General features: G+C 50.7%; 1 protein-coding gene across 13 annotated transcripts in view; it reads right to left on the reverse strand.

The window, feature by feature from the left end:
* Positions 1-1,060: 1,060 nt before the first annotated feature.
* The window catches only part of Tns1 (tensin 1), a 212,877-nt gene continuing 186,161 nt past the window's right edge, over positions 1,061-27,776 (reverse strand). For all 13 annotated transcript variants that reach the window (XM_074071696.1, XM_074071695.1, XM_074071683.1 and 10 more), the window contains 11 exons: positions 20,107-20,305; positions 16,190-17,262; positions 13,059-13,145; positions 12,190-12,321; positions 11,796-11,888; positions 10,909-10,986; positions 9,070-9,141; positions 8,649-8,817; positions 7,785-7,853; positions 7,327-7,359; positions 1,061-5,677 (listed from right to left, as the gene is read on the reverse strand). In XM_074071696.1, coding sequence (XP_073927797.1) covers positions 5,533-5,677; positions 7,327-7,359; positions 7,785-7,853; positions 8,649-8,817; positions 9,070-9,141; positions 10,909-10,986; positions 11,796-11,888; positions 12,190-12,321; positions 13,059-13,145; positions 16,190-17,262; positions 20,107-20,305 — 2,150 coding nt within the window. In that variant the 3' untranslated portion in view covers positions 1,061-5,532. The remainder of the gene's footprint in view (positions 5,678-7,326; positions 7,360-7,784; positions 7,854-8,648; positions 8,818-9,069; positions 9,142-10,908; positions 10,987-11,795; positions 11,889-12,189; positions 12,322-13,058; positions 13,146-16,189; positions 17,263-20,106; positions 20,306-27,776) is intronic.

Raw genomic sequence — 27,776 nt, forward strand, 5'->3', positions numbered from 1 at the left:
ACAATGCAAAACAGTGTCTCCCTTCTCACCCAATCCTTTGTGTCCTAGAAAATATTATTATCTTTCATTAAAATACTGTAAGCACCCATGAAATGAGTTTATTATTGTTATGGAAGTGAATTAGTGAGAAGTTGTGATGTATTCTCTTTTAACTTACTCTATGGTAAAGATCAGAAGATGTAAACCATTAACAGCAGCTCTTTGGGGCACTCAACAATGTCTAAGAGTGTAAAGGACTCCTGAGACCCAAGAGTTGGAGAAGGTGGCCCTGCAGTCCATCACTGTGCTATCTCAACAGGGACAGTGGGTCTCTCCTCCTTCCCAGATGCACTATAAGCTCACTGGGTAACTGGAGCTGTGCACTTCAGTATTTTGGATCTCCCAAAGCATTCTATGCTGTGCTAAACATGACTTGGTACGACTCCAAAACTTTCTGAATTTCAGGGAGTTCGCCCAGAAGCCCTGGGCCTGGTGTGAGTGACCTACACGTCACACCTGATGGGCACCCAGAAACTTTTCCTGGCAGCCTCGGCTACCCTTTCCTCTGACAGGCCCCATCCTTTTGGCAACTCTTTCCTGTACCTCCATCCCTGCCATTCTCAAGCAAGACCTCTCCGAGCCAATGTTCTTGCTGAGAACAGGGGGAGGAAAGAGCTCTATCTCTGTGGAAATTCCCACACAGATAGATGGAAGTCTGGAGCAGCTGGTGGCCCACACTTGGACAGAGTCAGCTCAGATCTGAGTGATGGGGAGAAATTCCTGAGTTTTGAGCAGGTAACCTCCCAGATGCATCTCCACCCAGACTACTCAGCCACTTGGGCTAATAAAGTTTTTTGTTGTTGTTGTTCTCTAAATGAGTTTGAGTTTCTCCCCCAGCTGAAAGAGCCCAGATGAATAACTCATGAACCAGAACCAAGACTTGGGTTGTGGGGAGTTTCTGGGAGCATTGGGGGCACACCAACCACAAGACACATTACCAAAGGCCCCACGTGTCTGGTGCCTGAGAAAGACTGCTTTTGCCCACCAGGGACCTGGCAAACAACACAGCTAGATAACAGCATGGATTTGTCTTTAACTTTATCTTTTTAAGGCCATACAATGGATTGCAAGAGAACAAGCAGCTGTACAGGAGTGGGACAGTGTCAGTGTACATACACTCATATCCAGGATGAGTAGCATATATCAGGGTTTATACAAGGTGGCAGAGGTTACAGGCACAAAGATACAAAATATAAAGTACACTTCCATCTATATAAATACACAGCCAGGATGCTGGGGACTGTATTTCCCCGCAGAGGGCCTTGAGGGGGAGGGTAGCCAGAGGTGACAGTGATGGTAAAGAATTTCTTACATTTGTTGTGAATGACAAGTCAGAAGGGAGGAGAGAGAATGAGGAAACAGCATGCACACCCTGAGGTGCCCTCATGCACACATACAAACCCACAGGAGAGTGTCACACTGTTAACACCAATCAGAAAACAAACTTGAGACATCACTCTACAGTAACCTCACCACTGGGAAGAGCCCAATGTGGAAACAGACTGAGACCTTCAGAAGTGTGAGGAGAGGAGGCAAGAAAGATCATGTGTGGTCTTCTTCCCCAGTGCTGAGACTCCACTAGTCAGCTACCCAATAGGCCTTGCCTCCTGGTTCCTCTTACTGCTGGCAAATTGAACTTGACATGCCACCAGCCACCACCTCCAACCCCCACCCCTAAGTTCCCTAAGAGATGAACAAAATACGCTCACACATATCCACACTTGCACACACGCACACACACGTCCTATGTTACCACTGGCCAAGGAATCACGAGTCTCAGGACTCCAGGGCCTGGACCTGGGTAAAGAGGCAGCTGCGGGGATCTCCCCAAACTCTTCTAGGACCCCAAACTTGGGGTAAGGGGATGGCTGCTTCCCTTATCCACTGGATCTCCTCAAGACCTGAAGCTGGGAAAAACCAAATAAGGGGAAGAAGTCCCAGCAGGTAAGATGGGGGACAAAATCATACTTGGTTGCCCTCTGTACCCCATTGGACAGCATGAGAAACCTGCTCTATCTTCACTCAGGTCAGCAGAATGAGGCAGAAAAATACCTACTCCTCTCTCCCGAGAGCCCCTTTATAGAGGGATCTCCCATTCCATTCTGGCCAGTCCCAATACACCTAGTGATTCCTTAAAAGCCAGGAGTAGGAAGAATCCTGGCAGTCAATGTCCACAGCTGTCAGAGCTGCTGGGAGAGGCTTCAGATGCAACAGGTCAAAAGGCCTTTCCCAAATCTAGAACACGTCTCTCAAATACCTGGCTAGATAAGGGAGCCAGAACTCTAAGACAGCAGGGTGGGGACTTTAATCACCTCTGGAGGCTGAGCAAACAGCTCCTTTTCCCTGTTTTTCTCTCTGGGGTCACTTCTCCATTGTTCCCAGACCCAGTTTCCCCCCTGGAAAGAGCCACAGGGACCTCATCGAGCCCCACTCCTTACTGAATCAGAGATGTCCTTCCCTATCCTCTTGCCTCCAAATACCAGTTAAGGTGAAGCCCCTGGACTGCCCCCAGAGCCCTGTTGGATGGACAGGCAGCATGGGCCTGCTTGGCTTCCTGTCACGGCATTTCAGGCTATCCATGTGTCTCCCACTCTTTCTTGACATTTCTCCAAGATCCCATCCCACCCCAGCCCACGTTCAAGAGCAGACAGCACTCTCCCTGACATACAGACTCAACAACAGCAAAACAGGTCAAGGGAGGGGAGGATAAACATCTATAAAATAATAACAATGAGTAAAAGTGCTTTCTTTTCTTAAAGGAAATCTTTGGCAAGAATAGACTGCAGTGAGTGGTGTATGTGTCCATATGTATGCATGTGTGTGCATGTGTGCACAGACCCACCTGTAAGACATGGGATGGGGAGGAGCAGCAAGTTGGTCCCCAAAGTGGGACCACTGTGGAGACTGGGACCCCTTCCCCAATTCTCAGATGCCAGCTCCCTCCAGAGGCATGCTGGGAGCAAGTGATCAGCTTTCCAGCATCTAACCTGGTTCTTCCTGTGGCTTCCACAGGACCTGGGTCTGGAGGGCAGTGGCTGGCCACACATGGGAGGGGGCTTCTGGTGGGCACTGGGTGGGTGGGAAAGCAAGTGTAGAGGCTAAATCCCAGACTCAGACCCCGGCCCAGGTCAAGCTGCCTGAGAGTCTGATGCTCTACCCAGCCTCAAGCTGAGAGAGGATATCCTGACGAGGAGGAGACCCCATACTGTGAAGTAGTGGATGGATGGGGTATTTACAAAAAAAAGGAGCAGGAAATATCTCCTGTCTTCACTAGGGAATGAGGAGAGGGGCAATCGGGTATTTGGCTTGAATATCTCAGAAGGAAGGACACTTTGGAAGGACCTGGAACACTAAGCCCAAGGTTTCATCGTTTGGGAAGTGGGAGGCTGGGGGAGCCACTGCCCCTGCTCCCCACCCAATTCAGACACTCTCTAGCTCCCTGAAACAGAATGTCCACACAGACATTTCCTGGAGGAGGAAAAATACAAGAGATATACACATGGTCACACATACCTGTGTCCTCCTCACACTCACATACCCACTCAGGCCGGTGGCACCGGAAGGGGACAGCTCCCCACATATCCAGGGAATTAACTCCTAGGCCCCTGGTTTGCCAGAAAATAAGGGGGGCAAGAGTGTGGAACATGTACACCCCCTTCCCATTAAGCCCCAGATATAGTATAGGGAAGGCCAATGCCAGGGCCCTGGCTACTCCAGGGTAAAGACCACCCCCCCACCCCCGTGCATTTCAGGCTGTATTTACATATAAAAAGGGGGTTGGGAGCTGGTTTATGGTCAGGGAGGCAATAAAGCAATAGGGGAAAACAATAAATACTTCTTGTCAATTTACCTATTCCTTTTTTTAACCTTTTCTTATATTTTATTAGCTTACAGATTCTGTCAGTATGTCTCATGTATATATTATATATATTTATATATCAGTACAATGCCTCTATTTAGGAGGCCCCAACAGGCTTAAGAACAGAGTCCGGGTGAATTTTCCACCTGGCTTAGAGTCCTTGGGTGGTGGTCTCCCAAGGGGCTTCTCAACTGCCCAAATGGACCCTAGGCCCTTTGGCCTAAATGCGTGCTTTCTGTCCCCTGCTCCGTGGGCAACATGGCTCTGCTGGGGAAACCAAGGCAGAAAAGGAAACAGTAAGGCTTTGGCATTATGGGTAGGCCATGTGGTGCTCTGGCAGCAGCCCCAGAGGCTCTCTGATGTCATCCTGGGCAGCCCAGGCAGAAGGGCACATGCAACAGTCAGACCCCGAAATACCTTCAGTAGACACAGGACTCAGGCTTCTCCCTGGGTTCTTACTGAGTGGGGCTTTGGGAAGCAGGCTCCCCAGGATGAACCCTAAAATGAGGACCCTGAAGAACAGAGTAGGAAGGCCTGTTCCCCAGCCCCAAAAGGCATCATGCAGACAAGCAAGTCTGAGCTAAGGCTGGTGCTGGGGCTTCCAGCCCAGGAAGGGGGCTGAGAGGAAGGCGTAAGGCAGAGTCCTGGGAGCTGCCTGTCCAGCTTGCTGTGAGCAACACGCAGCAGGAAAGATGTTGGAACTCATGCTTGGCAGCCACACTTCCTACAGATCCCTTCCCCAAGACTACGGACATAATTATCTGTACTTGTTCAAACCCAGCTCAGCCTTCCCAGTGGAGACAGAACAGGGCTAAAGCTGAGGTGTAGCCACACCCCTCCTGCAGGGGCTCTGTGCAGGAAAATGGCCAGACAGCCCCCAGGGCCACTAGGACAGGTGCGGGGACCAGAAGAGAGGGCTCTACTACCTATAGGACTGCATGCTCCCATAGGAGCGGGATCTGTCTCCCCGCCACCCTGTCACCCCATCCCTCAACTTCTTTGGACGGTATGCACATGTGTGCAAACACATGGGCATAGACAAGCAGAAGTGTTTCTAATTCTAGCAGAGAGAGGCAGATGTAAATCAGTGTGTGAGGATGTGGTTGGGGATATATGTACGCCCAACAACACTACATCAGAGCACAGCATAGAACTTGGGTGCCTCCAGCCTGAGAAACTTGAAAAAGTTCCACCACTGATGTCCCATGCTGGCTATTTGGTTTAGCAACCTACCTTACAGGTGGCCAGAAAATGACTCTCAACTTGATTTCTCCTTGCAAAGCAGGTGGGATAGGGAGATAGAGCCTTTCTATTGCCTGTTAGTCCCCTTTGAGGAGCTCCATTCTCTTGGAGGGGGAGGGGAGCCAGACCCTAGCTAGTTGGAGGGGCTTTGGGTTTTTGCAGTTTCCATCCACTCAGGGGAATCTGAGTTCTTCTCCATCTTTTTCTTTCTCCTTCTCCCTCTCCCCCTCCCCTCCGCAATTCACTTCCCTCTCCCCACGTTGCACTTTCTTCTCTCCTTCTCCAAAATTGGCCCAAAGTCCTCCTTCTGGATTCAAGGTGGTCAGGATTCATGGTTCCCTTCCCACATGCCCCACCCCCAGTGCCCCAGCTCTGGACAAGGGTTCTGGGGTTCATCTCTTCTGGCCAGCACTCAGCATGACCTTGGAGACGAAGTTGACAATGGCAGATGCAGGCTGGTTGGGGTCAAGCTCAGCGAAGAGGTGGCAGGCATTGTCCGTGGTACTGCCCTGCTTCCGGGCCACAAAGCCAAAGAGCCTGCGGGGGGAGGGACAGGGTGACTGCATGAGGACCCCAGGCCTGGAAGAACAGCCAGGGGGCAAGCTTGTCTCAGGTCATCCTGTCTACCCAGCCCTTCAGTCTTCCTGAGCATTAGGGAATGATGCTCCTCTATAAGAAGGAATCCTTTTTGCTCCCTACAACAATGCCAAATCCTGGTGTCAGTGTCTTGCTCTGTTTGAGAGAGGCAACCACTGCCCTTTCAGGGCTGGGAGAGAGAGCTGGGTGTGAATAACAAGACTGAGTAAGGGTGGGGATGAGAGCAGAAATAAAGTGGGCACATCCCTGAACAAGGTTATCTGGGTCCTTTCCAGCCCCACCCCAACTGGACTGTTACTACCCAGCACACCTCAAGTAGTCCCCTCCCCCCCCCCACACATTCCTCCTGGGCTCCAGAGGCTAGGAAGCCCAGAGAGTAGGACAGGGAGGGGACCTGACACCTGTCTGCCCCCTCCCATATTGAAACTGGAGGGACCTAGTGTTCTCTCTTTGCAAAACAGAGTTAAAAATATGCAAGCAGAGAACAGAATGTGAGCTCAGGGCCCCTCCCAGCTGGCATGTTGCTAATTAGGGCGAGATGGGGCATCAGGACAGCTGGAGATTCCGATGGAAACCCCTCTGCCTGGGACGGCACCATGCAGTTAAAATTAGCCTGGTCAGGTCCTGCTTGCCAGTATGTGTATGTGCATGTGTGTGTATGTGTGTGCACAGACACACTATGCACACATGTATACACCATACATAACAAGCCACACATACATGCCACACACACCCTGTACTTGGAGCAGCTTTGCTTTCCCAGCCATGCTTCAGGAGCTGGGAACCACAAGACCAAATGACAGGCGGTGGGTATGGGGGATCACAGGGCAGCCCCACCACCCCCCTTTCCAGGGTGGTCCAGGCTGCATTGTTTTAGGGGTAATCTAGGCAGGGTGAGGGGTGTCTCCCACCAACCAGTGTAAAGGCCCGCCAGCTCTAGCTGTCCATTTCTGACAAGATAGAGGCCCAGTCAACCCACGCCTGTCCTACACACTATCACCTGTTCTGTCTGCAAGCTCTGGCCTGCCCAGCTGGCTAGCAAGCACACAAGGAGATGCAGCGACATGATGAGACACAGTGGAAGGCTGAGGTGCCCTCCCTCCTAAACAGCCCCTCTAGGGTCCCCACCTCTAATCACGCCCAGATTCCTGGCCAGTCCCCTATGATCCCAACCCAGGTTGCTCCTGGGCAGCCTGCTCCATCCTCTGTCCTCTCCTTTCTTCATTTAACAACTGTCATCAGCCTCCTTACAGGAAGAGCTGGTCCTGAGTTGAGAGTGTACCCTGGTGGTTATGCCATACTCTCCCCTGAAGAAGTATGACTCCTTCCTTCATGTCCATTTCTACCTGCCCAAATCATACCTGTTTTAGGACCCATTTTAAAATATTCATTCTTTCCCTAAACCTTTCCAAATCTCTCCCTGCCTGGACACACTCTTCTTTGTAAGCATCACAGATGTGGCTGTACCTTTCTCTAAGACTCAGTGACCTTGGCATATAGATCTTGGGTGCCCTTTCCTGAGCCTTGACCTGGACCCAAAACTTGGCCCCTGCCAGCCAGCTGGGTGGGAAGGTAAAAGCCACACTTACTTAGCAGGGGTGCCTCCCTCTGTCTTCATCCACCTGTAGAGAGAAAGACACTCAAGTGAATCACTGCTCCTTTCCCCATGGCCCAGGCCAGACCTTCTGGGGGGAGGCAGAGGAGCCCCCACTTCTGGAAGAAAGAGCCTCCAAGGTTACACTGAGGGCATTCAGGATGGAGAGGACATTGTAGCCTGCCCCCTGTGGCACCTTCTCCAAAGCGAAGAGAAGTCACAGATTCAGGGTCAGGAACACAACAGAGGGGGTAGAAGTGGGCATTTTGGTCCCCAGGAGGAACCAAGACCTGTGGTGGGTGGGATTCAAAAGAATACCCAATACAATTACTCACACTACCCTGTACACAGGCAGACCTGCCAGCTGAACCAAGACTACACTGGCATGCACACACACATACACTGCAGTGGCATGGAGCTACACAAGAGGGAAGGTTTTCTCAGGAGACTTACTTTCTTTCCTGCGGATCCAGGTCACAGAAGGTGACAGTGTTCAGGGGGTAGTGTCGCCGGAAGAAAAGCCTGTGGCACAGACATCAGACAGACCAAGAATGAGTGCTGGAGAGATTGCTTTTCCCACCTCTCACCTGCAGGTCAGGCTACCTTCCCTCCACCTGTGCCTGTCATGGGTCCACATAGCCTCTCACTAAGGAGCAAGATGGTCTGAGCTGCTCACACTGGGGACCTGATGAGTGCACAGGGATAGACAGACATCTAAAGGAGCCATGACCCAAATACTAGGGGCCGGGAAAGAAACTGGGACTGAGGAATAGGATAACCCTGGAGGAGGAAGGAAACAGGCTGGGAACAAGGTTAGGAGAGAGCCTGAGGGGAAGGGCTCTGTTCCTAGAAAGCTAGGACTTTATTATTATTGGGTATACTTCAGCTGTATACCCAATGCAGGCAAATCTTTGTAGAAGGAAGGGAGAGAAGGAAGGGAGGGAGGGAGGAAGGAAAGGGAAGGAAAGGGAAGGAAGGGAAGAGAGGGGAAGGAGGAGGGGGAGGGGAGGAAGGAAGGAAAATAGATGGATGAAGGGGTAAATGGGTGGAGAGGATAGATGAAAGATGAATGGATGCAAGTGAATGGATGGATCAATTGATAAATGGGTGACAAAAAAGACAGATGGATAAATGGATAGAGAAGGAAGGGAGGGATGGAAGAAGGGTAGCTAGTTAGATGGAGAATATCTGCAGAATGGATGGGTGGGTGGATAGATGGGTGCAAGGGATGAATCAGGTGTAAAGTGGATGGGTAAGTGGATGGACAGATGGATGGTAGAAAGGAGAACCCGCACAGAAACAGATTGAGAGGCTTACTTTCTCTGGTTGTCAGTCAGTGTGATTCCCTGGGCAGAGACCTTGAAGTGAACAATAGTGGCGGCTGGCGTGGGGTCAGCAGCCAATGTCTCAGATGTGGCTTTGGAGATGGCCTGAGGCCCAGTGAGTGACTCCATGTCCACGGAGTTAACGAAGAGCACGTTGCAGGCTAGAAGAAACCAAGCCAAGGAGGAGTCAGAGGGCTGGAGTGGATGGGGACAATCCCCCATCCCACTCTGCAGGGAGATGGTAGAATATAAATTTCAGGCCAGCCTTGGGACAAAGTATCTGTATGCAGAAATGTGATCTGCAGAGACATCTGGGCCCAGAGGAGACTTCCAACCACACCTGCAGGAGGGGGCAAGGCAGGAAGGTGGAATGAAAGGCCTGGGCAGGGATCCAGTCTCAGGTGACCACTCACCTGCTCCTTGCTTCAGCAGGTCGGTGGTTGAGTTGGCAGGGCCTGAGCTATCTTTCGATTCATCTGTGGGGTCTGAGACAAAAATTCAGCTAGTAATTAAAACCCTTAGAGCTGGAAAGAAGCCCAAGTTTGGCCAGGCTTAAAGTAAGCCTTCCACAGCAGGCCCTGGCAGTAGGCACTGTGTTAGATCCAGTTACTGGTGGTATTCAGCACACTGCTGGAGAGCTCTGGAGTCTGACAGCGCTGGGCTTGAGCCCTTGCCACAGCTCAAAACTATGATGGTGATGATGGTCCCCACATCACTGGGTCTTTGAAATTTTCCCTTTATAGTTTTTGGCCCAGTACCTGGCAAAAAGCAAGGCTTCAAGCATCAATTGGCATTGTGGTTGTTGTTTTGCACTGATGTGTCTTTGTGAAGATCAATAAATGGCTTAATTTATTAAACCACCAACCAGTACAACCCAATTATTCTTTTAAGATTAGTAAAAATTGAGTGATATTGCAGGGCATGGAGGTATATACTTATAATTCCTGCACTCAGAAGGCTGAGGCAGGAGGACCATGAGTTGGAGGCCAGCCTGGGCTACACAGTGAGTCCCAGGCCAGACTGGATTACAGGACAAGACCCTGTCTCAAAAAATGAGTGATGGAATGTTACTTGACTTTACCATTTCATAATGTACTCTACACATGGCATGAGTTTTATTTTAACTATGCTATAATAAAACTTTTTTAAAAGAAAAGCAAAAAAATAAGAATCAAGTCTTGTTTGTAGCAGTGCTTGTCACACTTTGGTCTGCAGACTCATTAAAACAGAGATTGCTGGGCCCAACCCAGAGTATCTGATGAGAGGGGGCTCTGAGAATACTTGCATTTTAACCAGTTCCCTGGAGATGAGGATGCTGCTGGTCCAGGGACCAGACTTTGAGAGCTACTGATTTCTACAATTTAAATATCAAACAGTTTTGTAATTGCCAAACTACTCCAGTAAAGTCTATAAAAAAATAATTTAGTCAATGTCTAAATTGCATTTTTAATAATGCTGCTTTAGTTGTAGCTGAACTTTGAAGCTAACAGTGTTAGTCAATTGTTACTAATAATTCATGAGTTGAATTAGATAAAAGAAGTTGTCCACTAATATTGGAAGTTTTATCTCCTCCTCCAGGACTTAGTCTTCTTGGGCCTGGCTCCTGTTTCACAGGCCTCCCCTGGGAGGGGACTTATTCTGAGAAGTCAGTGTGAATGTCTTAAGCCTCCAGAGTATTTTCTAGAACAATTTGGCAAGCCAGTTCATATATGTTCCTGGAGTTAAGCTTTTTTTTTTTTTTTTCCACTTCTGGTATAAATATGTCTTAAGATATAGCTCATTATCTCATCTTCCTAAGAACTTTTTGTAACTTATTATCAATAATCTGTGTAATTTCAAGGTGTCAAATTTGGTTCCATGAAGTCCAGCTTTCCATGGAAGTTCTTTATTTTCTTTTATTTATTTATTTATTTATTTATTATTTTTTATTATTCTGCTGGGGGTACACTGTGGCATTTACAAAAGTTCTTATAACACATCATACTTGAATTCACCCCCTCCATCATTCCCCATTATCCCCATTCCCCCCATTCCTGGAATGGAAAAATGATACCTGTTGGAGTTAAGCTTTTAAATGAACTTTTCCTCCTTCCTTTTTTAATAGGAAGAGAGACAGAGAGAATAGTTTTGAGTTTCCCCCTAGTGGCAAAATGACTGGTGTCCTTAACCCCGGCCCCAATCTGGAGTGGGTGGCAGGGTGAGACATAAGGAGGCAGTTGGGGGGGTGGTGAGCAAGGAGTACCTCATCCTACCTCGGTTTGGAATGACCAGCTTGCAGGGCAGAGCCAAAGGGATGATGGAGTGCTGGTAGACCAGGGCTGACAGGGATCCTTCAGGAGTGATACAAAACAGCACATCAGGGCAGGGTGCCATAATTGGATAACCCACCCATACCTCATTACACAGCTTTTTTTGAAAAGGCGCAGGAACCAAACTCAGAGCCTTGATCTACACCTCAGCCCTCCTCAGGTTCTTTATCACCTCTCCCTCATCCTACCAACACAACTAGAAAATTCACTCCCTGTTTTTTTTTTTAAGCAAGATCCAAGAAAGAAGATTCTAAAAGTTCTCTGAAATAGTCATAAGGGTACCTAATAACTGTTTCTTGACTGAATGTTCCTCCTAACATCTCTCCTAAGCCCTCCTGGCTATGGGGACCCCTCTCAGAAGAGGGCAGGCACAATTAGAGAATTGTGGGATCAAGTCTCAGCTCAGTCACTTATTATCTGTGTGTTCTTGGGTAAATCTAACAAGTTTCTCAAGTGCAAAAAATGGAGACAATAACGTCTACCACACAGGATTGTTGTGAGACGAGAAATAATGGTCAGAAAGAAGGTACATGGACACTGACTTTCACATAGTAGGTGGCCAAGAAAAGCAGATGCTACAGTTGTTATTGTAATTGTAGTGACAATCAGTCTTAGACACTCAGAACTAATACAGAAAGAAAGGAACCTGACAGAGTAAAGGAGCCACAGGACAAAGGAGAGGAAGTCACTATTCATCTTCTCTGCTGAGTCTATGACAAGGAGGATTGGCAGAATCCAGGTGGAAATAACTTGGGGTCAGACCTGGGGGAATCTAGTTCAGGGCCAAGACTCTGAAGTTGGACCTTAGTGACAGAGATGGGGTTGCTCACCAAAGTTTGGTTCATTGGGACAGCCCTTGAGCTTGACTCCTCTGGGACCAGTCTCTATCAGAAAGTGCCGCACCAGCTCATGGGTCATGTCTCCTGGGATGAAGAGGAAGAAACAGAATTGGTTACTTTATTCTCATGGCACCCTACCCCCACCTCCCAACACTGCTTCATACTTCTCCAGCAGTAGGGCTAGGACAGGAGAGTTGTAGAGCCTCTCACTTCCCTCCCACCCTCCAGGAAACACCACCACAGGGCCCTGGTAACCCCATTCCTTATTCTCTGACACCACTATCATGGGCCCAAGACTGGCTGTTCTTGAGTTTATGAGGTACCAGCTCTGATGGGAGTTTGGGACCTGCTCAGCACTCCAGGGCCCTTCTGGAGAGGACGTTACCTTTCTTGTTCTGCTGCATGATAGTTGGAGGGGGTGAAGACACCTTCATGGCTAGCCCATAGGCACCTCGGAAGGAGTGGCTATCACGGATGATGAAGGCTCCTGGCTCCTGATCCTTAAGGAGTGCAATGGCTAAATTGGGAGGAGACAAGAAGACAAGAGGAACAAGAATTTGGTGGCACTGGCTTTGCTTGAATCCCTATAGGGGCCTATCAGACTTCATTCTCTCTTAGATGAGAGTCACTCTTAAAGTCAAACTTTAAGTACTCCTAAGGATCTTCCTGTACCAAGTTGAGCAAACTCTTTTTGCAAATAGGCAGAGAACATATGTTTTAAGCTTTGCAGGCCATGCAATCTGTTGCAACTACTCAAGTCGCCATCACTGCAGAAAACCAGCCAGGCAAAGTGTAACCAACAGTTGTGGCCATGTTCCAATAAAACTTTATTTACAAATCAGCTGTCTAGATTAGACCAACAGACCTATGGCCTCACACCTACCCAGACCTTCCTTGAGGACCAGAGGTGGGCCTCACCAACAGTCCCACATTCCCAACTTTTTTTTTTCTTTTCTGCAAAATGCAAAAACCTTGCCTATCATACAGTTCCAGGTTTCATGTTATGTCAGTCAGCTTTTTGCTTTACCTATAAAAACCAAGGCTTTTTTTGGACTTTCCCTAGAAGCATCCATAGGCACTGCTTCTGCCATCCCTTGTGCCATGGGAAGTGCTTCTTGTGTGACTTTAATCCCAGTCCTGGCTCTGTGACCAGAGAAATGAGGCTGCTCTGTTCCTTGCCATGGTAGACATGGCGGGTAACAGCCTGCTATGTCCTCTAACAGGCCACAAAGCTTCCTGCTTCCCCATACTCACCCTGCTCTCTGGAAATCTCAGGTTTGTACCAATACTTGGAAGTGTCCTGGACAAATTTCACTTTCGCCCGTGTCTCAGGGCTGTTGTCTAGAGGAGAGGAAAAGGAGGTATCATGGGTTGAATTGTGTTTTCTCTCCCACTCCTCCCCTGAAAAGGTAGGTTGAAGTGGCCTTATTGGGAAATAGGGTCCTTGCAGATGTAATCAAATTAAGGAGAAGGATGCTGGATTTGGGTGAGTCCTAATCCAGTATGACTGGTGTCCTTAAAAGGAGAGGAGACAAAGAGACACATGGACAGCACCACGTGAGGATGGAAGCAGACTGGTTGGGTGCATGTACAAGCCAAGGGACACCAAGGATTGCCAGCAACTGGGAGAAGCTGGGAGAGAGGCCTGGAGGTTTCTCCCTTATACCCTCCAAAAGGCACCTTGATTCTGAATTAGTGGCCTCTGCTCCAATGATAATCATTTCCATTGTTTTAAGCCATTAAGTGTGTAGTACTTTTTTATGGCAGTCCCAGGAAACTAACACAGAAAGGTAGTGTCCTCAAACCTCACAGAACATAGCACAACAGCATTTGTACCCATTCCCTGACTCCTACCATCATCTTGGATCACCCAGTCACTCTGCAGCTGAAAGGTCCAGCACAGCACACTCAGCCAGCTAACCAAAAGCCCTTCCCTCAGGTTCCACCTTTCATTAGAAAGAAATCCTCCCTGCACCTTCCCTCTCACAGGCTGAGACACCCATCTTCCCCTGTCACATGCATATCAGTTTAACAACTGTGAGGCTGAGGCAGAAAGACCCACTTCTGTCCTCTTCTTTCAGATCCCCTCCCCCTTTTCCCACATGGAAAGTAGCATTCTGCAGTACATAGAGCAAAACCACTCCTGTCCTGGCACAAATGGGTGAAGGGCTGGCCTAGAATCCTGAGGCCGTGTGCAGAGCAAACGAACCCTCTGCCCAGACCATTTGCAGACCATGGAATCGTCCATAGAATTTTATACTCTGGAGGGAGCTTGGACAAGACTGAGCCCAACTGTGTAATTATACAATGGGGAGAAGGGTTCAGAGGGAGTGACTTGCCCAAGTCACACAGATAGTAGACCAACAGGACAGCCTTCCTAGGTGACAGGATCAGCAGCCAGTTCAGCTACAAAAACACCAAGTCCTCCTAGTGAGGTATTAGGACATGTAGCCTTCATTCCCCCCAATTTTTCCTTCATTATTCTATTTCTTTTTAATTAACACATCATCATTGCACATATTTATGGGGTAGAGTGTGATAGTTCAGTACATGTATATAATGTGCAGCGATCAAAGCAGGAAATGAGCATATATTTCTAGCTCCTTATCTTTTTGTTTGGTTGGTTGATTTGGGGACAGAGTCTCACTATGTAGCTTAGGCTGGCTTCAAACTCTAGATTCTTCTGCTTCCACCTCTCAAGTTCTGGGATTACAGGTCAGTGCTGGACTATAGGCATGTGTCATTATGCCCTGCTCCATATCATTTCTTTGTGTTTGAGTCTTCTCTCCTAATTCTTCATAAAATACATATGTGTTATTGTGAACTATAGTCTCTCCACTATGCTGTAGAACACTAGAACTTACTCCTCCTACCTATCTATGTCCTTTCATAGCTTGGCACCAAAGAAAAAAAGGAAGGAGAAGGAGGAGGAGAAGGAAGAAGGAAGCCAAAAAGAAAAGGAAAAAGGAATATTCCAGCTCCACAGTTATCCTCTCCTGTCTTCAGGAAGAGAGTGGAGCAGAGTGACCCCATGCTAAGGATGTTCTCAAGTTCCAGAAACAGAAAGGGAGACAGGTTTTGAGTGCAGTGGCTTGCATTACTCTTGGCTCCTGGGCTTTGTCTCTGAAGGCTGGGGTGGGGGTCAGCTCTTTTCCCTGCTGTGCACCCAGGAAGACACAGGGCTGTGCACGGCTGCTGCCAATGCCTGTCCTTGCTCTGAAGCCCTAGGCCCCACTGCAGCCAAGTCCTGTTTGAGGAACTGTCAGAGGCGGCTGCAGTCCCATGTGCCTTCCTGTGTTGACTCCAAAGGCTATTTTAAGTGGAGAGGATGGTGGGAAACAGGAAGTGTCTGAGTACTAGAAGTTTTGCATCCTACAAGGAGAAGGTATGGGAACCAGATGTCCCTGGTGGGCAGCAGGAAACAGGGGGGTGTGGGGTCACTTTAAATGTCCTGGCTTGGCAGAATCAGGGCAGGAACTGGGAGGGACACAGGGAGAATCTGGGCACCAGGGACCCATCCCAGGCTGCTTGAAACATTCTACATCTGCCTTGAACCCACAGGGCTTCAGGGCTACTCTGCACAGTCAGGGTCAAGGTCTGGTTGAGAAGCCAAGGACCACCTGAGGCCTTGACCTGTGTGTTTAAAGAACAAGATCCCTATATGGAGGCCAAGTCACCAAGTTCTGGGGATGGACAAAGAATTTTCTGTAGACCTGAACAGGTTTCCATGAAGACTGGTCTGTAGAAACTAGGCTCTGGTAAAAATGCTAACCCCAGCCTTGGCCCATGTCACACCTAGCCACCAGACACACCATCACTGACAAGTGTACAGTGGGGCTGGCAAAAGGCACAGAGGTCCATGTTTGGAAGGCATGTTCTCAAAGATCAACTAAATCACAGGATACAGACACATGATAAAGACAACACCAATAACGCTTTAAGAGCACTAGTTCTGGAGTAGAACGGGACTGGACTGGAAGCCTAGCTCTGCCACTATTAACTGTAGAATGCTGGACAAACAAAGCCTCAGTTTGCTCCTGTGTAAAACAGAGGTAATCATACCTGCTTTACCAGGGGGCCATGAGGATTAAATGAGGACCTAGCTCAGAGGCTGGTACATGGCATGTGTTCAATGAGTGGCTATGATGGTACTAGCAATCATAACAGTAATGCTATTCATTGTCATTATGTTTTCACCCTCATCCTCATCACAGCACCTGCAATCATAGCCACATTTTGAAAACATGACTCCTGTTACACAGATGAGGAAACTGAGGCCCACAAGTCAGTGACTCACCCAAGGCTGTCTGCCAAGGGAGTGTCACAACAGAGACTAGGACTCAGTGGTCAGCAGGACAGGTGGAAATGAAGGGGAATAGGCGCACCTGGCATGGAGTATTTGGAGAAGTCGGGCAAAGTGTGGGAGAAGGAGACAGTGCTGCCCCCACTGGGACTGGACATGCCACTGGCGACGGGTGAGGAGGACACCTTCCCATTGATGGTGGCGTAGTTCGGGAGGCTGCCTGCCCGGTCACCCACTGACATCCTCCGCTTCTCTGGCAAGGCTGGCGTTGGGCTCCCTTGCCGGAAGGTGGCTGAATCCGGCGAGGGCGAGGTGGCAGGGCTGCTCAGGCCAGGGTAGTAGGCAGGGGAGACAGGGAAAGAGGGCGTGGAAGGAGCCTGGTAGCCCGAGGCACTGCTCTGCCGGGACAGTGTGGGTCTCCGGTCCTCAGGGGTAGAGTAGCCACCACAGGCCACATGCCGATCCAAGCTGGGACTGCCAGGGACCACAGATCCAGACCCTCCCAGGTGGCGGCCCAAGCTTGGGCTACCAGGGCTGGCTACTATGTTACCATGGAGACTAGAGGCCAGGTTTCCTTGATGGGCCCCAGGGTGCCGGCCCAGACTGGGGCTCCCTGGAGTAGTGGCCATATTGCTGGGGACACCTGGAACTTGGTGGGTCCCTGCTGGGTGCCGGCCCAGACTGGGGCTCCCAGGAGTGGTCGCTGTACTGCTTTGGTGGCTAGAAACCATGTTACCATGGAAACCAGGGCCTGGTGAACCCATCACCTGATGGTGGCTCAAACTGGGACTGCCAGGGGCAGTCATGCCAGGGTTGATGGCTCTCCGGCCGAAGCCAGGACTTGGGGGAGTGTTGGTACCCACTGTCCTGTGGCGGGCCTGAGGGCTCCCGGGCACTGTGTGCACAGCAGCCACACTGAACTGAGACCGGGCCTGGCTTTCTGGAGAAGAGTTGAACTGTTGAAGGGAGTAGTCAGGGCTGCTGTAGTTGCTGCCCACAGTTGGGAGAGGAGAAGAACTCTGGTAACTTCTCTGAGCTGCAGGGCTGGGCTGCCCCAGGCTGCCGGAGCGGAAGCCGGAATCCAACAAGGGCTGGGTGGGTGTCCGTGGGCCCTGGTCACTGCTCTCTCCTGATGGGAAACTCCCCACTGAAGTGCTGGAGAGACATGATGGGTTGAGAGGTCAGCAGATGGCATTAATGAAGGACGGACTTTCAATGGTACCCAGCCAACTTTGCAACCACTAACAGCAGCGATAGGAGCTCCACCCACAGCATAAGGGAATGGTAAAGCTTTTAGCATTACCTTGTGGAACCACCAGAGAAGAAATTGAAGGTCAGAGAGGTTAAGCAGTGAGCTCAGTATTATAAAGCTTATAAAAACTCAGGGTTTCAACATAGCTGTGTCTGATTCCAAAGCCCACATATTTCACCACTGCACCATGCTGACTCCTGAGCCAAGAAAGAAATCTCCACCATGGAAACCAAAGGAGGCTGTCCTGGAGCAGCCTCCAGCATCACAGAAACTCACACTAGAAAGCAAGTCAAGCACCTGGCTTCCATTCCTACCGGGGGCCGACCTTGACTCAGTTTCCTCATCTCTCCTTACACATCGAGAGTGGTAGAATTGGGCTTTTACTCCTGGGTGGCTCCAAAAAAGTGGAAGAAGTGGAATCATGGGAGAAGTTGAAATTAGGAGACTTGGACTCATCAGAAGATGTGCTTCCTAGCCACTGGATCTGGTCTCTAACGGAGCAAGCTGCCATGCATTTCACCGAGGCTCTCTTCACTAGGAGCATTTAAGCAGAGGCTTGCAAACCAACTGGCCTGAACGATGAGATCAGAATCTCTGTGGAGAGGTTCCATTAGGTAGCTCCCAATTCTAAGCCTCTAATCAAATTGAGCTCATAGAGGACTGTGCCTGGGGTAAAAGCTACCATTAAAGATTCCTCTGTAAAGTCACATGCAGGTCCACATGGAGGTACCTATGTAACACAACGGCCTGTGAACTGGGAGACCTTGCTCCTCCTTGCTGAAGTTTTTCCATATGGAAAATGAGGGGCTGGATTAAATAATACTGATTCCTTCTAGACCGGAACCTCTATACATCTGATAAGGTAGGAGAGACAAAGGGGGACAGGAGGGACCTGGGCGAGCAGCAGCTGTGGAGAGGTATCAGGCAGGCCATGTGCCAGGAGCCCCAGGTGGAGAGGGGGTCTGACACAGACAATGGGCCCAACCTTAAATCTCTCAGAAGGATAAGCTCAGGTTCTCTGGGGGATCTAAGGGTCTGGAGGGGACAGGCAGGAGCCAAGGGCAGGGAGTAGGCCAGGGGCCAGGCTGGGACAAAGTCTACCTTGTACCCCCAAAGAGACCAGAGCAGAGCATTGTTTCCTGGAAGAGAATAAAACTGGGTCCTAGGGGATGGGAGAAAGAGCAGGGTGTATCAGGTTGGAGGGGGTGGAATTCTGGAAGATGAGTCCCAGAGGAGGAGTGTTTGCTTCCAGAGTCCTGCAAAGAGCCAACACTGCACAGGAGGAATCTGGGTGAGAAGCAATGAAGACATTCCTAACTCACTGCATCTTAGCCTTGTGACCAGGGCAAGTGAAGGAAGTCCCCTTTCCTTCAAAAGGGGCCACACCTTCAGAGCAATACAGCTTGAGCCCTGTTAAGCATCTGGGGAGGGACAAGGTGGGCTGGGTGGAGGGAGGGGGCAAATGCTTGGCTTGAAGTTTCAGAATTCTTAAAATCCAAAGGAAGCAGCCTCTGCTCATCAGCTCAGCTGGTCCCCACCCTGGACATGGGCAGGGATCAGTGTGCAGAGCCAGTGTGGGCCTGCAGAGATGTGAAGGAGGAGGGCTAGGGAATCTGCAGCACCATGGGATCCCATGAGGAAGGGAAGTAGGCTTGGGAAGGGAGTAGGGCAGAGTCTCCCCTCCTAGGGCAAATTCTGTCTACCCTCCCCCGCTCCAGGCCTCACCTGAGCTGATCTCACACTTTCTTTCCCTATGTTCCCCCAGTCCATGTATAGAATCTTCACTTCCACCACCCTAGCCAAGCAGCTTCTCACTACACCCCGAACATGGGCCCCTCTACTGATCCTGTCCACAGGTTTCATCCACCCCACCCCCTCCCGCCCAACCTAGGCTTTCCTCTCTGTCCGACACACTCAGATGGATGCCAGCTGTTTGTCCCCCAAGACATTCCTGTCTCTCAGACTGTGAGCCCCCACATCCAACTCATCACACCCACGGCCCTTGTCCCTCTGTGCTGGCCTTCCAAAATGTTGTGCCTCCTTCTTCACCCCTCTCCAATACCTCCAGCCCCCAGAATCCTCTCCGCTTCCCTGGAATGAAATAGTGGCTCTTGCTTTGAGCTCTAAGCACCCTACTTCTCCACCAGCACTGGGCACACATGGCTGTCATCCCGTGAAGGACAGCAAGTCACACTGGTCTGGGAAAGCAGATAGAAATGCGAGCTCTGGAATCATATGTCTGCTGGCTGAAACCTGTTTCTGCTACTGCTCCCTGCAGGATCTTGAACAAGCTACCGCCCCTTTGTGCCTCAGTTTCCCCTCCTAAGATGTAGGAAAACAGCAGTACTTAGCTCCCAGGATTGCTGTGAAGAGTAAATAACTGTGCAAAGCATTGAGCAAAGTACTTGGGGATTAGGAAGCACTCACTGCCTACTGTTCATTACCGCAGGTGGATTTTAACTGAGAAGGAAGACTCAGTCATGTGGTGCTTTTCACTCCTTCAGGTACCACAGTGGACAGGGGGAATCAAGCACAGCCTGAGAATTAGAGCTCACTCATCCTGGCTCCCCTAAGATTCAGCCCTCGTGGGCACATTTCATGTGTGTTGATGAAGTCATCTACAGGGTGCAGCAACCAGGATGTGATTTCTGTCCCTCCTACACACACACCCTGGGCAGATCCCAGGGGCCTCATGCTCTTGCCCCAGGCCAGATTCCCACCTGAGCTGCTCCCCACCTGTGGCTTACCTGTCAGCACTGAGGATGGGACTGCTGGTGGAGAGGGGACTGGGGGAGACAAAGGAGCCTCCCAGGGTCCCGTTCCTCAGGGGTGTCTCATGGCTGTAGACCTGGGCAGCTGGGACACTAAAACTCTTGGGCTCAGCATCCTGAGCTCGGGGCCCAGCCACCGCTGTCCGCGCCACAGATTCCACATAGCTCCGGGGTTCTGGAAGGGGCAAGGGGACAGAGACTGAGCACAGGTCACTAGAGTGCTGGATGTACCTCACCCGACCTACCAGGAAACACTGTCCCTAGAGTCCAGCCTGGGGGAAAGCAGCAGAGGGACAGTCCCCAAAGGATATCAGGGCACAATACCCACCCCACCCCGGGACAGCCTTTAACCAGGGCCTGGCTCTGAGAAGCTTCCCAGAATCAGACCCCAGGCTCCGCCTCCGCACATGACTATTAGAGCCTCTTCCCCAAGAATGTGGACATCTGTCCATGATTGGCATCCCCTTTGCTGGCCCTTGTCTTTTGTGGACCTGCTGTATATCCCCCAGGCCCTTCAAGGGAACCAGGGCCTCTAGAGTGGACACAGAGGGCCCACCTGACCTTGTTCACATCTCAGGATATCACTGGGGTCCTCCACCTGCTGGGCTTACTAACCTAGTAAAAGGCCTGTGCAGTGAGTCACGCCTAGAACCAGACACTATACACTCACCAGATCCTTCACTGTCAGGACACACCCACCCACCTATGCCTGATACACTCAGCATTCCTCCTGAGACGCCAGAGAAACTTGTGCCTGGCCAGAGCCAGACATTCTGTGCCCACCTCTGGTATTTCCGTAGTACCAGGCCCTTGACAAAGGATGTTTGCACACATTAGTACCACCTGATTGTCAGAGCAACCTAGGAAGGGGGCAGCAGAAAGGCCATTTGATGGATGAGGAGACTGAAGCCTGGACAATGAAATGACCAGACGCACAACTGGGACCCAGGTTGCCTGACTCCTGGTCAGGCAGGAGAACTTGTTCCATGCCCCATGGCCTCTAAGGCCAGCCCTAAAACTAGGCCAATATCAAACAGAAAGAGGAAGCAGGGCACTTGGTTTCTCCAAGGATGTGATTGGGGACAGCTGCTGTGCCTGTCACCCACAAACCTGGTACTATCCCTATCTCACCCCAGAGGGATAAGAACAGAGCATAGACCTGCTCCATCACTCCTGTGGTATTCACTGAAGCCAACCTGGGACACCATGCAGTCCTGAGAAGGCCACGCCCTATAGCCCTTGCAGGACAGGACTGTGATGGCCAAGTTGGAGATGAGCCCTTGACCCAGGTCCTTTAGGGAACAAGCCAAGGTCAAGTGATTAAAATGAAACTCCCTCCTCTAGCCGGAAGAACCTCACTTGGGGAAGGGGGAGGCCACCAAGGGGGTCATGAGACCTTACTTATAGGAGCACTGCCTCCTTCTGAGGTGGTCCCAGGCCTGACATCCTATACCCAGACACATCCTTCAGGCCAGGATCTTTGCAGAGGGATCCTGGAAGCTTGAGTTGGGGTACAGCAGTACATCTGAAAAGGGGCAGGTGTAGGGTAGTCTATTCCAGGTATCAGATACTGGGTCCTTTAAGGTGCACTTGGGCACCCAAAGCTGAAGCCCAGCTTGTAGACAGAGCCAGCTTGTGAACAAGCAAACCCAGGCCACCCCCCACCTCACAGAAGCCCCAGGCCACCTTTGCATAGAAGGCCTGGTCTCTGTGCCACCCAGGGCCAAGGCCCTGTGCAGCTAAAGATGCTTCCAAGGCTATGACCCAGAGCTGGGACCCTCCTCTGTAAAGGCCCAGAAGTTTCTCCGGTGTAGTGGGTCAGATGGTTCTGGTCATATTAAACAGATAGCATCTGCAGACAACAGCTAAATAAATGGGCATGACAGTGTGGACATAAAACTTTCTTTACTAAAATTGGTGGTATGCAGGATTTGGCCAGCTGCCAGAAGGTGCCGACCCCTGATCTAACCTGCCTCCTCAACCCAGAAGGGGAGGGTGGTGATTTTCCAAGGACACACAGCTAGTCAGTGGCATGGACACCAATACCCCAGCCTCTGCACTCACAGTGCAGATTCTGGGTGGCTAAGAGAAGGCCCACAGTGTTACGGGAACACCTACAGCTGGCTGCTACTGGTATGCCAGCCCCAAGAGCCAGCTGAGTGCCAACCATGTAGGGCCAGTCAGAAGGACAAAAATAGCCAACGATCATGTGAGGGCAGCAGGATTTGGAGAATGTAAATTCCTTGGCCTGGTCACAGCTAGCAAGGGACAGAGCTGTCCTAGGAACCTAGGCAGCAAGCCTGCCCTTGTCCATAGCACATGTGCCCATCTAAAGTTAGAGAGCTGATGGACACTGTCGTCAGTCTTGGGGAGCTGGCTTGTCCTGGGATGGTAACCCAGCTTGGTAGAAGGGACCCTCAGAGGGAGCCTGACCCTCAGAAATGCAAACAACACCCAAGCCAGAGCCACCCTCCCCTTCTGTCCCTCACTCTCCATTGCCCTAGCCACCCCCTCTGAATACTTCCTGGACCCTTTCGGGTGTTCTGCATGGCTCTGACCAGGTCCCTGTGGCACACAGCACCTCTTTTCTCCCACCCACATATAACAAGGGAGGGTCCATCTGCCCCTGACTGCCTGCGGGGCCCTAGAACACCCACAGCCTGCCTGGCTGATAGCATATCCAGCATCTCATACAGTGTCTGACACAAGCAGGTCTCCGTGCATGTCTGTCCCACCAATTCAAAGACACATGACCCTTACCCTCCTGCCCCATCCACACAGAGGTTCCTACAGACCTACAAGGCATACACTCATACATCCCATTCCCAAGAGCTTGGGTTAGCACATACAGGGGACACCCTCTCCCATCCACTTTCTATCTCACCTTCATCCCTAGTGGATGCTTTTACCTACTGAATCACTCAGACCCCTTGCCCCATGGTTCCAGATGGCTTTGGCCTTTGGCCAGCTGGAAAAACTGGCAGATGAGAGGGATGAAAGGTCAGGGGACAGTGGCTCTTACCTTACCTGTCCCCTGCCACCCGCAGCACTCACTTGACTTAAGCATGGGGGTAGGGCCAGCTCCCTCTACCTGCTGTGATACAGCAGCAGCACACAGGGACTCCGAATCATATCCCTCCTGGATTTGCCAGGCATTTCAATAATCTATTACCTCAACTGCCCCACTGGAATGAGTCAAAGCTTCTGCCAAGACCTGGACCCACACACTGGGTAAGCAACTCACATTGCTCTACACCCACCCTTTTAAAAAGTGCATGCATCCCTTCTTCCAATAAGAAGCTGAGAGGGTCCCACAGTGAGGACAGGTTCTGAGTGTCCAACCAGGGTCCCATGGCACTGTCTCCTCCCCCTTGTCCTGTTTGCACACCCACGGCACACCTCTGACCTGACCCCGAGCTGATGAGGGCCGCACTAGCCTCTTCTCCAGCCCCTCTGGCTTCTAAACCACAGAACATCAGAATCCTCACAGGATTAGAAATCTGAACTCACTTAACTCGCTTACCAAGAGAAAAGTCTTAGCATAGGGCCCACCGCCTTGGCAGGAGACAGCCCTGCAGGATGGGCTGCCAACTCAGCCAACGCCACTCAGAGACCAGCCCCACCTGACACCTGGCAGCCAGGCACCTTGCTCTGCAACTCTCTTCTCCCACCTTCTATCCTCCTCCTTGGTCAGCCTCCTCCTTCCTGCCCCTCCAATCCCAAACCTGGGGGTGAGAGGAATGAAGCCCTGCCACACCCACCCTCTGTAGTCCTTACAAACTCAGAGCAGCAGGAGCCTTCAGGAGGTCATCTGCATTCCTGAGTCACCTCCAGACTGCTTAAAATCAAACTCAGGGTCAAATGTCAGTTTCCCACATCCTCAGACTCATTTCTGCATCAAAAAATGCTTGCTTTCCATCTATTCCTCAGCTAACTCTGCTTCCCACCTCAGGATAGAATATTTACACTTGCGGGTGCCCCTCCTTCCACTTGCTAGAGCCTTTCTGGGACTCAGAGTCCTCATCTGTAAAGTGGGAATGAGAACACCCACCTGCCAAGCTAGGACGGAGGGATGGCACAGGGGAAGGCCCTCTGGAGTCTTGCAAATTCTGGTTGTTCACAGTGTGTAGAACTGGCCCAATCTTGCCTATACCCTGGCCAAGCTCCCTGTCTGTACCACAGTCCTCCATGGGGGCTCCTTCCTCCTCTAGTCTCTCAGCAGCTGATCTACAGGCTATGGAGCTGGGAAGGGAGGGCGAGGTGGGGCTGGGGAGAGAGGGTGCTGTATGAAGAACATTCCAGGAACCCAAACCCCTTCCAAGTGGCTGCTGGTGGTTAAGAGCAGCTGAGAGTGCTCTTCAGCCTGGGCACTGTCAACTCTTTACCCACACCCTCAAGTGTATTTCTGACTTCCTGAAAAAAATTTGGTTGGATAAAAAGGGCCTACCCTGCCCACGCTGAGGAAAAGGAGGGCATGTGGGGGCTGAGGGGTGGCTCAGCGGTAGAGGCCTTGTCTAGTATTTACAAGGACCTGGGTTCATTTCCAGTCAACAAATAAAAAAAAAAAAAATGGATGGTAGAGAAGGAGGAGACAGTGTAAAGAAATTTATGAGTCCCAAAGATCTCACAACTCCCTTTCCTACCCAGCTCAACCTTCTGCCCTATGTTGAAACTGGTTGGATGGATCCCTCCCTGAGCTGCCTCGCTTGTCTTTAGACTGCCAATGTCTAGCACAGGACCTGGCATATACTAAGTGCTCAGAAAACCTGCATTGCACAGCCCCGCCTCGAAACCTTTGATATGGCAAAACACCCATCACCAAGAATCTCTGAGAAGGGACAGTCCACAGAGAGGCATTTCCAGTCCAGTGTGTTCCAGTATGCCCCATTTGCCCACACTGAATCACTGGGACAAACAGAACCTCCCCTGAATGTCTCCTGCCAAGGAAGCCATTCCTGATGTTTACCTCATATTCTCATTGGCAGGCTTTGTTCCCCTCCTTCCCTCAAAGAGAAGGGCACCAGGTCACCACACCCAGGAAGGTCACTGTCCAGATGCTGAAGTGCCAGTAGAGTCCCTGGAAAGGGATACTCTCCACAGACTAATCCAGTGCAGGCTCAGCAGTGCTCCCGACTGACTATGCAGGCCTGCACAAGTCATCTAATCTACCTTGTTGGTAAAATGGAGTTCCTACCACCTTCCTTTTACTCTGCTATGATTACTAAGCAAGATGAAGTGGCAGTGACCCCATGTGGTCTGGATCCTGTCTGTTTAACCTTACTCCATAACACACACACACACACACACACACACACACACACACACACACACACACACACACCCATGTGGTCTGGATCCTGTCTGTTTAACCTTACTCCATAACACACACACACACACACACACACACACACACACACACACACACACCCTCTTATTCTGTGCTCCAGCTTCACTGACTTTGCAGTTCCTAGAAAAAGCAGACTACTCCTTCCCACCCCCGGGCTTTGCTCACACCATTTTCCTCTGGTCTTCTCCCAGCTGAGTTTCACCAAGTTTATGTCATTCACCCTCACCATACTTCTTCAGTCCAATTCTTTGCCATAAGGTATTAGAAAACTATATCCTTTCCCTCCAAAGCACCTAGTGCATAATTCTGGTTCCTATTCATGCAAACTTTCCAACAGATTAAGAGCCAAATCTCGTACTGCCTATCATTACATCTCCAGAGCATGGCACACAACAGGCACACAAAAAAGTACTGAATCAGTGAATGAAAGAATGCACGGATATACTTAACACAGTGACTTGAACAGAGCAAATATCCCCCAGATTCTTCTTTTCCCCCAGCTGAATAGTTCTGCTACTCATCATTTTTCCTCACAGGCCTCTTTTTCTGAATTTCCCATCAGAGTTATCAGCAGGAAAAACATGCAGAGCATCTGAGGGTCAGCAAAGAATGTGTTCCAGTCTGACCTAGGAGGTGGGGCCTGAGTCAGGAAAGCTGGCATGGCTGCCCCAGAATTGCTCCCTGCCCTTGCCTGCCCACTCCCCAGGCAGCAATTCTGACGCCCACAATGGAATCCCAGGGCACGGTGCCTGGAGGTGGGAGGAGGGCTCTGAAATGGCCCCATGGGTAAGAGACAAGAGACCCAGCACTGCAGTCTGCTTCTGCTGCCTCCCACCTATGACCTTGCGTGGATCTTCCTCCCCCACACACATGGCAGGCCTCAGCTGACAATGCCCAGTGTGGCTGAGTGGGTCCCTAGAAACTGGTTTTCTCAACTTTCATGGTTCTGGGACAGTGGAAGGTTAGGGGACTCTAAGTCTTGTAAGCTGAAAGTCACTTGTGAGACACACTTGGCAGGTCTCAGTTCAGCTCTGCTAGTCACCACAGAGACACAAATCCCAGGGTCCCCATCCCAGGACCTCCTTGAATGCCTGAGAGACCAGTGGCCAAGTCAGCAGGGATCTGAAGGTCGGGCAAGTGGGCTGCAGCCCACCTCTTCCAGCCTTGCCCTCCCAGCTGCACTACACTGTGGCTATCAGGAGCCAAAAGTCAGCCTCCAGCCTGGGAGAAAGGCCTTCCCCAGAAAAGAGGCTGGGGAGGTGCAGCCCTGGTCCTGAGTTCTGGAATCTGCTGCTGGTGCCGTCTTGTTCTGCAGCCCCCAAGCAAGCCAAGGTTGTCTCCCACACTCAGGCTAGTTAGAAACAGACAAAGCCTTCTGGGAAGCTCCACCACCTTGCCTGGAGACGGCAGAGTCAGGGACCATGACAACTTGTAGTGGAAAATCAAGGTGATGAGTGAGAAGGAAAGTGGGCCTCAGGAAACCAGACTGAGTCCTTAGAGAGACAGCTATCCAGAACCAGGGCCCAGGTAGAAACACCTAACATGGTCCAGCTGGAAAAGATCTCAGTGCCACCTCATGTAGCCCCTCCTGGTGGAAGGTGATATCAATGTCCAAGGAGCCACTGAGGTCCACATTCCTTCATTTACTGCATTCTGAGTCTTTATTTGAGTTCTATCCCTAGAGAGCTAAAGACTTTTTGCCAGAATATGTCCCCACTCTGCTTGCCCAGGGCACAATGCAGGAGTTCATCCACATCAGACTTAGGCAGGGCCCCACAGCCATACCAACTCCTTGACATTCTGCTGAGAATCACGTGCATGGGGTCCCAAGGCATTTTTGCAGGGAGTGGGTCCACTGCTTTCCTGAAATCCCCAATGGTATCTGAGGTCCCAGAAAGACAAACTTGCTGCTCTCTGTGTGGACAGGAACGTGGGCAGAGGCTTTCATAGGGCAGGTCATGATCTATGATAATAGCTCCAAACCAACAGTAATTGTCCACCTGGGGACACTGGCCACATTGGAGGCATTTTGGGTTGTCGTGATTGGGAGAGTTCTACTGACATCCAGCAAGTAGAAACCAGAGATGTTGCCAAAGACCCCTACTGCACAGAGCACTAGGGCTCAGCTGGGCTCAGGAGAGAATCCTGCCATCTGCCCCAGAGATAGAGTCTGAGCTCCTCTCTGTCTGCCTCTGTGTGCACCACATACCAGGCAGATGGCACAAATACCCCTGGGAGAGGAAGTGGCAGGAGGGACATCTTTGTCAACAGGTGGCACCACACTGGCGCCTGGACACTG

Source organism: Castor canadensis, chromosome 4, assembly GCF_047511655.1.
Source record: "Castor canadensis chromosome 4, mCasCan1.hap1v2, whole genome shotgun sequence".
Lineage (NCBI taxonomy): Eukaryota > Metazoa > Chordata > Mammalia > Rodentia > Castoridae > Castor > Castor canadensis.